The sequence below is a fragment of the Galeopterus variegatus genome, unplaced genomic scaffold (genome assembly GCF_000696425.1).
Source record: "Galeopterus variegatus unplaced genomic scaffold, G_variegatus-3.0.2 Scaffold13402, whole genome shotgun sequence".
NCBI classification, from domain to species: Eukaryota; Metazoa; Chordata; class Mammalia; order Dermoptera; family Cynocephalidae; genus Galeopterus; species Galeopterus variegatus.
The window spans coordinates 23,260-35,890 of NW_007739513.1; the positions used below are offsets into that span (position 1 = coordinate 23,260).

At 39.6% G+C, this 12,631-nt stretch overlaps 1 protein-coding gene across 1 annotated transcript in view; it reads right to left on the reverse strand.

Annotated features, from left to right (window-relative positions):
* Positions 1–3,168, reverse strand: part of LOC103581584 (HLA class II histocompatibility antigen, DRB1-10 beta chain-like) — a 5,857-nt gene extending 2,689 nt beyond the window's left edge. The window contains exons 1-3 of the mRNA XM_008563381.1: positions 3,148–3,168; positions 2,893–3,088; positions 698–979 (exon numbers count right to left, since the gene is read on the reverse strand). Of these exons, the coding sequence (XP_008561603.1) occupies positions 698–979; positions 2,893–3,088; positions 3,148–3,168 (499 nt within the window). The remainder of the gene's footprint in view (positions 1–697; positions 980–2,892; positions 3,089–3,147) is intronic.
* Positions 3,169–12,631: the final 9,463 nt, after the last annotated feature.

The window sequence follows — 12,631 nt, forward strand, 5'->3', positions numbered from 1 at the left end:
TAACTTCTCTATTTGAGACCCTGAGATTCAGTGATTTGCGAATGGGGGAAGAAACCTGAACTAGAAGAGCTAGAATAATTGGCCATTTCTGGAAAAGAGATGTGAAAACATCACACTGAGTATCTACAAGGTTCACTCACTGAACTCAATTAAATATCACGGCCCTGAAATGACATCTGATGTATGACGAGTCTGGAACTCAGTGAGGTTAAGTATAGCTTGTCTAGGATGACAGAGCTAATAAAAGGCAGAGCTGAGACTGAGCTCCCTCACGTCAGGAAGGCCCCTCATTGCTCCTCTTCTCAGATCACAATGAACAGCTCAGAGCAGCAGCATCAGAAATGCAAGCCCAGCCCCAGAGACAGGGTCTGAAACCCAGAGCCAACTGGGTGACCGTGACCTATAGTATCATGGGAAGGTTCACAGCCTCTTTTCTGCCTGCCAAGTATAATTGCTTCTTCAGGTTGTATAAGTATTTGGAGAAGCTGTTCACAGGGCTACACGTAATTGCTTTTTCAGGGTGTATAAGTATTTGTAGAAATTGTTCATAGGGCTACTCCCAGTCACCTGTGCTTAAGGAGAAGAAACAATACAGCAAACAAAAATATGGTGAGGGGAGAGGAGAAACTGACACTAGGAATAAGCAAAACCCCCTTCCTGCTGGGTGAGAAATTTATGAGGTCACAAAGCTTCTCACTCCATTCCACCGTGATAGGGCTCATCCGGCTCGTGTGCGTCACTTGGCAGGTGTAAACCTCTCCACTCTGAGGAACCGTTTCAAGCATCACCAGGGTCTGGAAGGTCCAGTCTCCATTCTGAATCAGGCCTGTGGAGACCACCCCAGTTTCCTCTTTCTGGCCATTCCGGAACCACCTGACTTCAATGTTGCCTGGATAGAAACCATCCACAGAGCAGACCAGGAGGTTGTGATGCTGCAATGGCTGGGTCTTCATAGGATACACAGTCACTGTAGGCTCAACTAGGAGAGAAAAAGGGAGAGAATAGTGAGGAAGGCAGAGTAAGTCTCCTTGGTTGGCTGCCTTTCTTTCTTTTCTTTTCTTTCTTTCTTTCTTTCTTTCTTTCTTTCTTTCTTTCTTTCTTTTTCTTTTTCTCTTTCTTTCTTTCTTTCTCTCTCTCTCTCTTTCTCTTCTCTCTTTCTTTCTCCAAACCTAGGCTCAAGTCTCAGGCCTGCCTCCCTCAAACCTGGCCATGTAGCCTAATAATGTCATGAGCCTTGAATTTAAACCTTACAGCAGGGGCCCATTAGATTTGAGAATGTTGGAGAAAATTTGCATTTTTTTTCATAGCTTGAAATAGTTATTCATTGTTTAACTGAAGTGTTAGCAAACCTTTTCAAGGCATCTAGGGTACTAATTAAAAGTGATTTCTGGAGCCAGGATGCCTGTGTTCAAGTCCAGCCTCTGCCTCTTACTGGCTGATCCTGAGAGAGATTTTTAAATTTCCATCTACTTCAGCTTTCTCACTTACAAAGGCAGATAATGATATTAACTTATCTATTACAGTTAAGTGCTAAAATATGTAAAGCAATGACTAGAACTTAGCCTTCAATATATGTTAACTATTTATTCTTGTTCACTCTGAGAGCAAATATGATTCAAAGAAATATGAATAGATCTTAGGAATGTCATCTCGATGCACTCACAGCATAGAACGCCACAGAAATGGCTCTACCCTGAGAAGTAGGAACAGATAGAGATGATTCTCTAATGCTGTGAGCTGAGTCTGAAGAAAAGCATAAATCCTGAAGGACAGGGATAGCAAGAATGAATGACTGTTCATGTCAAAAGTTCGTATATTTTCACTTGGGTGACCTATCCTGCTCTTTTGGAAAACAAGAATTTCTATAAATAGAATTGTTATTTTACAATTGTCCCTCTTTCTAAACTGATATTTGAGGGTAAGACTGGGTCTGGGACTCATCAATATGTGTGTTTAATGCCTGGGACAATCCCTGACCCCAGCAGACCTTCAATAAATACAATTATTTGAAAAGAAAGAAGGAGAAACTTGGGGAAAACATCTTTACAATACCACTAAATGATAGAGTTAAGATTCATGGTAAATTGTTACAAACAATTTTGTGATATATTAAATAAAAGTACTTAAATTCTTAACATGGAAAATAATAAAGAAAATTAAAATGTAAACCATAAACTGGAGAAAATGCTGAATTGAATATCAGTAAAGTGTTAATATTCTTACTGCGTAAAGAACCCATAAAACCACTGAGAAAAACACTAGGACTCAAGAGATAATAGAGGATAGATATTTCTTAGAGCGGTCACTGTCATGGGCCAATAGATATGTGAAAAATGTTCAATAGCCATAGAAATCAAGGAAATATTAATTAACAATTAAAAAGCTATCTAAATTTGCAACTATTTGGCAATATTAAGATCCAGCAAAGGAGAGTGTGAGGTAGATTGTGTTACAAGTATTCAAAGGAATAATATGTAACTACTTAAATACTATCAGCATTACTTCAAGTAACAAAAGTGTAACTCGAGAAGCTAGTTTCACATTCATTTCAACAAGTAAAACTACATACGCTAAGAAAAAAAGAGCGGGAAATTTAGAATTAACAGAAGGCTCAGAAACCTCAGAGTTGCCTGGGAGGAGGTCACTTCCCCCCAACCCCGTCCTCCAAATTAGCCTGACGCTTTTTCCTCAATGAAATGCTTATGCAAACACAGCATACCTAGTTCAGGGGCTCAGGACTAAGAAGGTGTGTGCCAAGGACAGTGTGTGCCAGGCCTCCTCATGGTATCCCAGGCCTCTCCCACCCCTCACCTCTCCGCCCCGACCCTTCACCCCAACCACAGACGCCCTAAAGTTCGCCTCCCCACATGTGCGATGTCCCGCCGCACTCACCGTTCCCTGCATCTCCAGCCCCCGCGGCCACCGGGGACGACGTGAGGCGCTGCCGCTGCGCCCCCGCACCCACCCCGGACAGTGTCTCCTGCGCGTCCCGAACGCAGCTTCTCTGGCCCACCCTGGCCTCGCGGGCGCCCCCGACCACACTCACGCTGTCCACGCTTTCACGACACACGCTGCTCTTAAACACGCGCTGTCCCCGACGCACTCACACGCACGTCACAGCTCGTGCTGTCAAAATCGCCCGCTCACCCAGGCCCGCGTGTCTACCATGATCCCAGTACAGGTCCCCACACCCTTTTCTGCATTTCTGAATCAAAATCCGAAAACCAGATTTTTAAAAATTTGGTGCCAAAACTCATTTGGCAAATCTGACCTGAGAAGGTGAGGGGTGAAATGAGAGCTCTCATGTGACATGTGCTTCTGTGGTTTCAGTATATATAAACATACATACATACATGCATAAATAGACACACATTTGTAATATACTTTCATAAGTGTATATATTTTTTACTTTTGCCTTTATGTATAATTCAACTGTGAAAATGTCTAAAAGAGTTAAAGAATAATCCTGTGATTAAAAGTGAGATCAATAAATGGGAGCTTCTGAGATCAGCAGTACAGAATGTAGAATTACTGCAGAAGTTTGGGGCATTTTAATAAAGAATATTTGTGGCAGTTACCACTATTTATGACTCATAAATGCAAGTTGTTGAAAGTTAATAGAAATAGTGATGACCAGGAGCTCATGAAAGTTTTGAAAAACATTGCATAAGGCAAAAAATAAAAATGAAGATGAACTTGCATTGATTGAATGGATTCAACAAGAAAGTGGTGAATTTAAGCAAAAATAAACCATGAAGAACTGAATTGGGAGGCCCGTGTGTATACAAAGTATGAGTTTAGGGTATTTAAAGGCAGCACAGCATAAGGTGTTTTCAACCTGGGCACTATTGACATTTGAACCTGATAACTCTTCAGGAGGGGAGATGGTGGTTCTGCACATTGTAGGTTATCTGCCAGCATCCCTGGCCTCTACTCATTAGATGTCACAAGAAACTCACAGTTTAACAATCAAAGATGGCTCCAGGTATTGCCAAATGTTCCCCAGGGGATGGGGGCAGGAAGGGAGGGTGGGGAATCATCTCTCCATGAGAACCGCTAGTGTAAATGATCTGAAAAATGTGTGGTGAAAATGCTACTATTAATGATGGAGCAGCTGAGTATTATGTTGAACATTTGCCAATATTATATGTGTTGAAAATCTTGGTCCTACTTGAAACTTATGTTTTTTAGGAATCCAGTCCCAGTGCAGAGGTACTTTTCCAGCAAAATCAATTTGTTCAGGATGAAGGTTTACTGATTTCTTTGCCTTGGCAATCACCAAGTCATATAATTTATCCTTTACGATGTCTTCTTAACTTCTCTGCCACTGATCCACTTATAAGCTACAGCCACAGCCATTTTATGCCCCCAACTAATTCATTTTCTAATTTTCAGCCCGCTACTCCCAATAATACCAGTAGGCATAAAACGACCAGCCTTGGCCAGATGTAGAATTCCCATTTCTGTAGTCAAGTCCCTTCAGAAGGGAAGACACTAAAAAGATGGCATTCTCATACAGAGTTTACAAAAAATGAGCATGTCCCTGGACTTGGAGTAGAGACCTTCACAAAGCTCCCACTGCTGGTTAGAAATGATGGCCGAGAGGAGCGCACTCTGGATCAGACAAGGTCTATCTCACCATTCGCAAATTCTCCAAGAACCTCCTACACTGAGGAGAAAATATTTTGAGAAAATGTTTGCAGTTGCTGTTCACTGTAGCTTGCATAGTTAGCACTGTAGTCCACGTTCATGTGCCCAGTTTAGGGTTGCCAGATTTAGCAAATAAAAATGCAAAATGCCCAGTTAAATTTTGATTTCGTATAAATCATTCTTACCTGAAATTCACAGTAATGCTGACAGAGACCAGGTTTGTTTTCTCCATCACTCCATTCTCATCACCTACGCTAATAACTGGAGTATTTTAAGTCATTAATAAATATTGACTGTAAGAATTAATGACTTTTTGCATCAACAGTCACCACTGCAGACAAGGACCCTCTAGTGTTTTCTTGTTAGTGACTGAACATGCCTGGTTCTCAAGTCCTCCTGCTTCTCTTCAGGTTCTTTATTCTTTTACTTTAGGTCCAGCTGGCTCCTTGATCCCAGATCACAATCCTTCCCTGAGGCCGGCTACTCAAACGAGTCAGCTGTAACCCAGGCCTCACTTCCTCAGCTCCCACTCTCTCCTCAAACAGTCAATCCAGCTTCCACTCTGGACACTCCACTGACTGGAAATGTCAAGTCCACCACACTCAGCACTTGCTTCTTTGTCTTGTTCTCACTTCGTCCACCTGTTGGTGGCACTCACCACAACTGTCAACTCCCTCTGCCTTGAAAAAAATCTATTTTCTTTAACTTTCATGCATCACATTCCTTTGGTTTTTCTTCAACATCAGTGGGACCCCTTCTCAGTCCCCTTTGCTGGCTCTTGGCCCTCTGGGCTTGGCCCTTGGCTCTCTTCTTGTTTTCTACACATAAACTCTCTCCCTATGAAACCTTTTCTACTTTCCTGGAATTTAACACACTACAGGTATCGATGCTGTCAATATACATAATTCCAGTCCTAGCCTCACCCTAAACTTCAGTCTCTTATATTCAAATGACCTCTTGACAGCTCTACAGAAATGTCAAAAAATCACTTCAAACTTAACTTCAAGAAAACCTTTATTTCTAATCACTTCAAATCATTTCCTACCATAGTCTTTCCTATCTTGATAAGCAACACCATCCACCTATTCATTAAGACAAAGTCCTTAAAAAAAGCTTGATTCTCTATCCCCTTCTATGTTTAATGTATTGACAAGTCATAAAAAAGATCTATCCCAATTCTGTTCACTTTATCTTTGTCCCTGTCTTTATCACTACTACAATAAATGAAGCCACAGTTTGCCTTCCCTGGAGAATTCTGCTGTGCACACATGGTCTCCCTGACTCTGCTTGTGAACCCCAACAATCCAATGTCTTCTAACAACAAGAATTTTTTTTAATTGAATGTAAATTGACTGTCCTTGTAAGCCTCAGGTAGATTCCCATATCTGCTTAAATAACATTCAGATTTCTTACTAGGGCCATCAGGTCCTAACAGGATTAGGCTCCTGACGTCCTCGCCAGCCTGCCTCATCATTGCCACTCCACCCCCTTGCTCACTACGCTTCAGCCACTCTAGGCTTCTTTCTGTCCCTTAAACACGGCACACATCTTCCCACATTTCGGCCTTTCCCTGTTCCCTCTCCCTGGAACACTTGTCCCTTAGATCTTCACATGGCTGTCTTCTTGTCATCGTTCATGTCTCACTTGCTCAGGGAGAGCTCCTCAGACACTTGAACTGAAGAGTTGGGTGAATCCAATTCACTATGTCCTATTACTTTGACATCTATTTTTCAGAGCACTTACTGCACTCTGAAATTTTCTTTGTTAAATTTTTATTGGGCGATTGTCTATCTCTTCTGTTATTAGGTAAGGTTCATGACAGTAGAGACTTTTTCTATCTTCTCTGAATAGAATTCTCTGAGCCCAGAACATATCCCAGCACATAATAGTTGCCCAAAAAAATATCTGTGGTCTAAATGAAAAATTAGGATTCTGGAAATGGATCACTGTGGGGATCCTGGACAGTACGAAGGAGCTCAAGCTCCAACACACTTTTCTTCTGATGACACAGTATATTCCTTCCCCTCTCTGTAAGAAATACAGGCAAACTTCCTCTTTCTCTTCCTTCTAGTTAGAAAAAGTATTCCGAGATAAAGAAAAGGTGATTTTAAGAAAGGAGGAAATTTTCATTAAGTTTTATCTCTTCCGATGGATCTCTTACAGTACTGAGGATCCTTCACTCTTTGGGGATTTTCAGTGATGCTGATGACACAGCTGGGGAAAGAATAGGGAGGAACTGGAGATAGAGGTGACCAGACATGGTTAGTATTAAGGAAAACAAAGGGTACGATGAATGAACCTATGAAACTTGGGACAAGATCCGAGGAGGCCAATGAATTTCCTTGACTTGCTTATTGGCTTTCAGCTCAATGGGATGTTAACAACCTTCACACTATCTCTGTACCCCTGCTCAGGGTAGATAGTTTAAACAACATGAAATTGCTAATGTTTGACTATTTTTGACTTACAAAAATAGAATTTCATATAATTTATCCTACTCTAGTTGAATCTCTTCTCATGGGCTCTAATCAGAGGATGTAGGTGATGTAGGGGAAACCGAGAGTATAGAAAGGTTCAAAATAGATTCATGATAAACACGAGCCTGTGCCAGGTTTTCAGAAGATGCCTGAAGTTCTTTAAGGCACCAAAGAATACCCCATAGACGTTCCTTATCTATCGGATCATTCTAAGAACTAAGGTGCTCTTCTTCAGCTCCAGGGTGCTTTCCACAGGAGAAGAAGAGACCGTACTAACCCCAACTTCCATCAAAGAACCTTCAGTAGAGAGATACAGACTTCATACACATTGTAGTTTGGGGAGAAAAGAAAGAAGATAATGTGGGAGTCTCCTGATACATTCTCACACATTAGGGAGAGGCACCAAAGTCACAGATCCTGTTCAAGGACATAACAAAAGATCTTCTAGCAGAGACTCTTCAAATTCCTTTAGACTCCTTATAAAATTTTCAGAAAAACTTTTTTCTGGCAAAGCTCAACGTAATAAGGGGAAGTACTGGGTGGGGAAATATTTTAACCTTGTGATATCTAAATCCTCTCCAGACCCTGAGGAAATGTGATGCAACGCTGGAGAGGTTTTATTAGAGGGGAGCTGAGAAGGAATAAACTATATGGAGGTCCCTTACACAGGTCTCCTAGAGAGGGCAAGAATCCAGGCTCCTTTTGGAAATAATTGGGACTCATAGGATCAATATAGGTGGTCACTGAAGAAAATATCACAATTTTTTAAGGGACATGGCCTGGACACAGTGACAAAGTTAACGTCCTTCCTCCACCCATCCCATGACAGCTCACCACCCGAGGTGTCCACTTACGTTGGGTGTCCCTGGCCAAAGCCAGAGGAGGGTTCAGCACCATCAGGATCACTGTCAAAGCTGCCATCCAGGAGCCTCCAAGGAACCACAGACACACCATGCTGGAGAACAGGAGAGGACCGGGTGCTAGAGGAGCAGGCAATTCTCACTCACTGAGAACGATGACCTCCTTCACCCACATCCCAAATAGTAGGAACCAAGGTATTCATTTCTCTGTCACTGGATTGGGTAATCTCAGTGCTGGAAAACCAATCAGCATCAGAGATAAATAACATCATCAGTTGCTGGCTAGAGATTCAGTATGAAGGTCCTCTTTTGAAACAGAGTTTCCTTCATTAGAAGGATTGTTTTAATTTAGTACTTAAACATTTTGATCCAGTCACATCTGAAATACTTTAATTGGACCCTTATGTGAGCCGTTTCTGTGCTGGTCAGTGACGCGTTCACAGGTGCGAGCCATGTAGGAGCACATATCTCTCTTGAAGACAGCTGTTTGAACAAGTGTGTGTGAGAGCGTGTTTAGGAATCAAGAGGATAGAGGAAAGATGATTGCAAGTCAGGAAACCTTTAATCTGGTCCTTACTGCATCATTACTTAGTGTTGTACATTTAGAAAAATTACTTAACCTCTCACAGTTGAAATGAAGATATTGTGATCCCTCATGCATTTCAACACTGGAAAATGCTGTGATTCTGTGGACACCTGGAGGAGTAGCCTCCCCTGGCAACTGATGATGTGACAGAATTATAGCTGCTGATTGGAGGGTATAATCTGTAGCTCTTTACAAGTAGGAATGTCTCTGATAAACTAAAAGAAATGCAAAGTTAATCAATATTTACCCTGAGTGAAAGGGTTTTTGAAGTTTATCTCCTGATGCGTCACTGAGTATAGTGACACCTCCACAATACACATAGGCAAGGGCTTGGGGGAGGATATTTATGTGGAATGGAGGGTCTTGAAGGTACCTTTGTATAGCATTTAACCTAACAATGTGATGTCAAGTGTCCAAATCAAAGTATGCAGGGAGGTGAGAGATAAACAGAGAACTCCAGGTCAGCCTTTGACACAACATCTCTGCTTTAAAATAATTAACATTTTATGTGAAAAAATGTTTAATCCCTGATCCTGATACCCAATATGATTTCCTTATTTTATTGAGGATATGTCCCTTTATTGTTCCTCTTCTCATACTTTATCCTAAGAAAAGATATAAGAAGACTTTGTTAATGCAAACATTATAGAATATTCAGGAAATAGGACACTATGGAAAAACTAGAATTACGTCATTTGATGTAATCATATAATTGTAAGCATATAATTGTACTTTTAGATAATTATTACACATTATGTTAATATAAATGTATGTCTCAGATTCAGAATGGACTTTTAAAAGACAACGATACATGTAAATGTCTGCACTAATTCACACTCTGTCACTCTACCACAGTTCTGATAAGCAGTCATTCTTTAGGCCTTATTTCTAGTGATTGGATAATCACCGTGTTGCAATAAAAATGACTAAAATTTAGAGGTATTTTTGTACATTTTTACTTTGTACTCACGGTTAATTGTACTAACGCTTTTTATACATCATATTTTTATTTGATTTTTACTTCAGCTCAATACGATAAATACTCTTTTTTATCACTGCAGATGGAGAGAATAAAATGAGGGAGATTGAACAACTTTTGTAAGGATACAAGGCTAGTAAATGGTATACTCCAAGTTATATGTGATTACAAATCCCTCAAGATTAGCCATTATATTGTACCACCTCACACTTTATTTCTAAAAACAATAATGTCCCTTATATTAAAACTATTTTTATCACTTTAATTCATGGATCTGCATATCAAAAAGACTACTCCTTCGAATAAATGACAGTATTTTATATAATTTGGGGGCAGTTGTTATATAGCAATTCTAGCTCCCAAGACTGTCCTCATCAACATTGTTACCTTCCTCTGGAAATGACAAAATTTGTATTTACCTTATGGAATGACACCCATAGCTCCTGCATAAGTCTGTTTCTTATTAGAGATAACAGTGGACTCAAAATTTTGAAATTCAATCTGTTTCAGTCATTATTTCAGGTTTCTCAGCATAATGTAGTGCAAGTTTGATTATCTCAGAATAGAATAGAAATAATATTTCACTTACTTTGGAAAAATACATTTCTATTAATGTGAAAAGTTTAAAATTTCTTGGAGTGGTTGGGTAGAAGTCACTACTCTCCCTGGATTTGAGAATAAACTATGTCCCTAGAACCCAATGATAATTCAGTGCTATTGACAGTTGTGCAATTGCAACTAGGATAATATTACATTTAATTTGATGAACAGAAGATAAAAAGTTTACTCACAAACTAATTGTGATGTGTGGTAATCTAGGAATGCCAAGCTAAGGTTCACCTTGGTATCACTGGATGAAAGGGTGGCAAAATGTAATTTTATATCAAAAACATACTAAAATACAGTTAAAGAGAACACTATCAAAACTTGTTTATATAAATTTGATATACAATTTACAAATCACACAAATTTATGTTTAAAAAGAATGGCCAGTGGCTCTGAACTAAACTCTGTAGTTTGTATATATTTATGAGTAACCAAGATTTATCTTAAACCATTTGTAGTGCTATAACAAAATACCATAGACTAGGTAATTTATAAAGAGAAGAAATTTATTTCTCACAGTTCTGAAGACTGGGATGTCCAAGGTCAAGGCACCAGGAAGTTCAATGTCTGGTGAGGGGACCAGTGGAGACTTTCAACACGGCACCTGTGGCTACATCCTACCAGGGAATGCTGTGTCCTTACATGGTGAAAGGCAGACAGGCAAAAGGCCAAATGCTGTGTGGAGTCTCTTTTACAAAAGACTCTCTATTATTTAAACTTGTTTATATAAATTTGATGTACAATTTACAAATCACCCAAATTTATGTTTAAAAAGAATGGCCAATGGTTCTGAACTAAACTCTGTAGTTTGTATATATTTATGAGTAACCAAGATTTATCTTAAACCATTTGTGGTGCTATAACAAAATACCATAGACTAGGTAATTTATAAAGAGAAGAAATTTATTTCTCACAGTTCTGAAGACTGGGAAGTCCAAAATCAAGGCACTGGTAGGTTCAATGTCTGGTGAGGGGACCAGTGGAGACTTTCAAGATGGCACCGTGTGGCTGCATCCTACCAGGGACTGCTGTGTCCTTACATGGTGAAAGGCAGACAGGCAAAAGGCCAAATGCCGTGTGGAGTCTCTTTTACAAAAGACTCTCTACTCATGAGGGAGGAAGCCTCGTGGCCTAATCACCTCTCATGACCATCATATTGGCCATTAAGTTTTAACACCTGAATTTTGGAGGAGACACATTCATATCATAGCAGATGTGCTGCTTTAAATGTTACATATCTCATACTTTTCTTCAATATTGATTCAATATAAAGATAAATCAGGTAAAACGATGGAGCAACTGTCACCAAACCATCAATCCTACAGGTGATCTCTAGGCTAAACTTCTTCACTGAAAGCAAGAGGAGAAGCAGTCCTCTCAGCCTGTGCTGTGTGTGACAGGTGTCACATAAGAGCTTATTTCCTGAGGAAAAGGTGGTTAAATTGGTTTGCAGAGGAAAGTGCTCATCAGCACAGAATTTCTACAGACTCCGATCTTGATGCATGAGACCATATGTTTGTTTTTGTGGGAAATAATTCATAACACTCTTGGGAACAAGCAAGTAAAATCAAGTTGTTTTGTTGCACAACAGGCAGGTGGAAATTTGTAGCATTACAAAGTGTCTTGAGTCCTACCAATTGTCACAGAGTGAGACTCATTTGTAGTAAGCCTGAAAGTTTGCAATATATCTTGAAAAAATGGACATTTTTACTTATCAGCAAGCCAGTTATTATCAGAATACCCAAGTGGTCTCAGAATATTCTCAGGAGTTTTTAGAAAGCAACCACCACTCTTCTGGAACTTAAAGTAAAAAGCAGGTCACCTGGTCCTGTATCTAAGGAAAAAAATAATAACAAGAAATGGATTAACAGGGCCAATTTTTTTTTTTACCACGAAACATAAGTATTTCTAGCACTACTAATTATTCCTAGCATCCCATAGGTTCATTCCATAGGTTACATAAGCAAGATAAGGGAGTAAAACGTGGTGCTATTACACATCCATCCAGAGATGCCTGAGATGACTGGGGACAAAAGATACCCTGTCAGTATCTATAGTTGAGAATTTAAGGCCCAACCTTAAAAAAAGAAAAAGTTGTCAGAGGAATCCGTTCGGTTATTAAAGAACAGAGGTACCAGTTAATAAAAAATGATCTAAATCAAGGCTACATTATTAAGCAGAGGAAAATGCTTTCCAATAACCATCACAGAAGATAACATAAGTATTATTAGAAATTTTAAGCTTATCTAGAAGTGAGGAATTCTTATTCCTTTTACAATTTCTAAAGCTATGAGTAACGCATAAGCATAATAAGCATGAAACCTAAAGGCAAATGATTCTGCCATCTGGGCAAAATATATAACAGTTGGTTTATTTTCTCTCCAGAGCAGTATTTAAAAATAAAACTCTTTAACTTAAGTATAAGACCTGAAACTGTAAAATTGCTAAGGGAAAATATAGGTGAAACACTTCA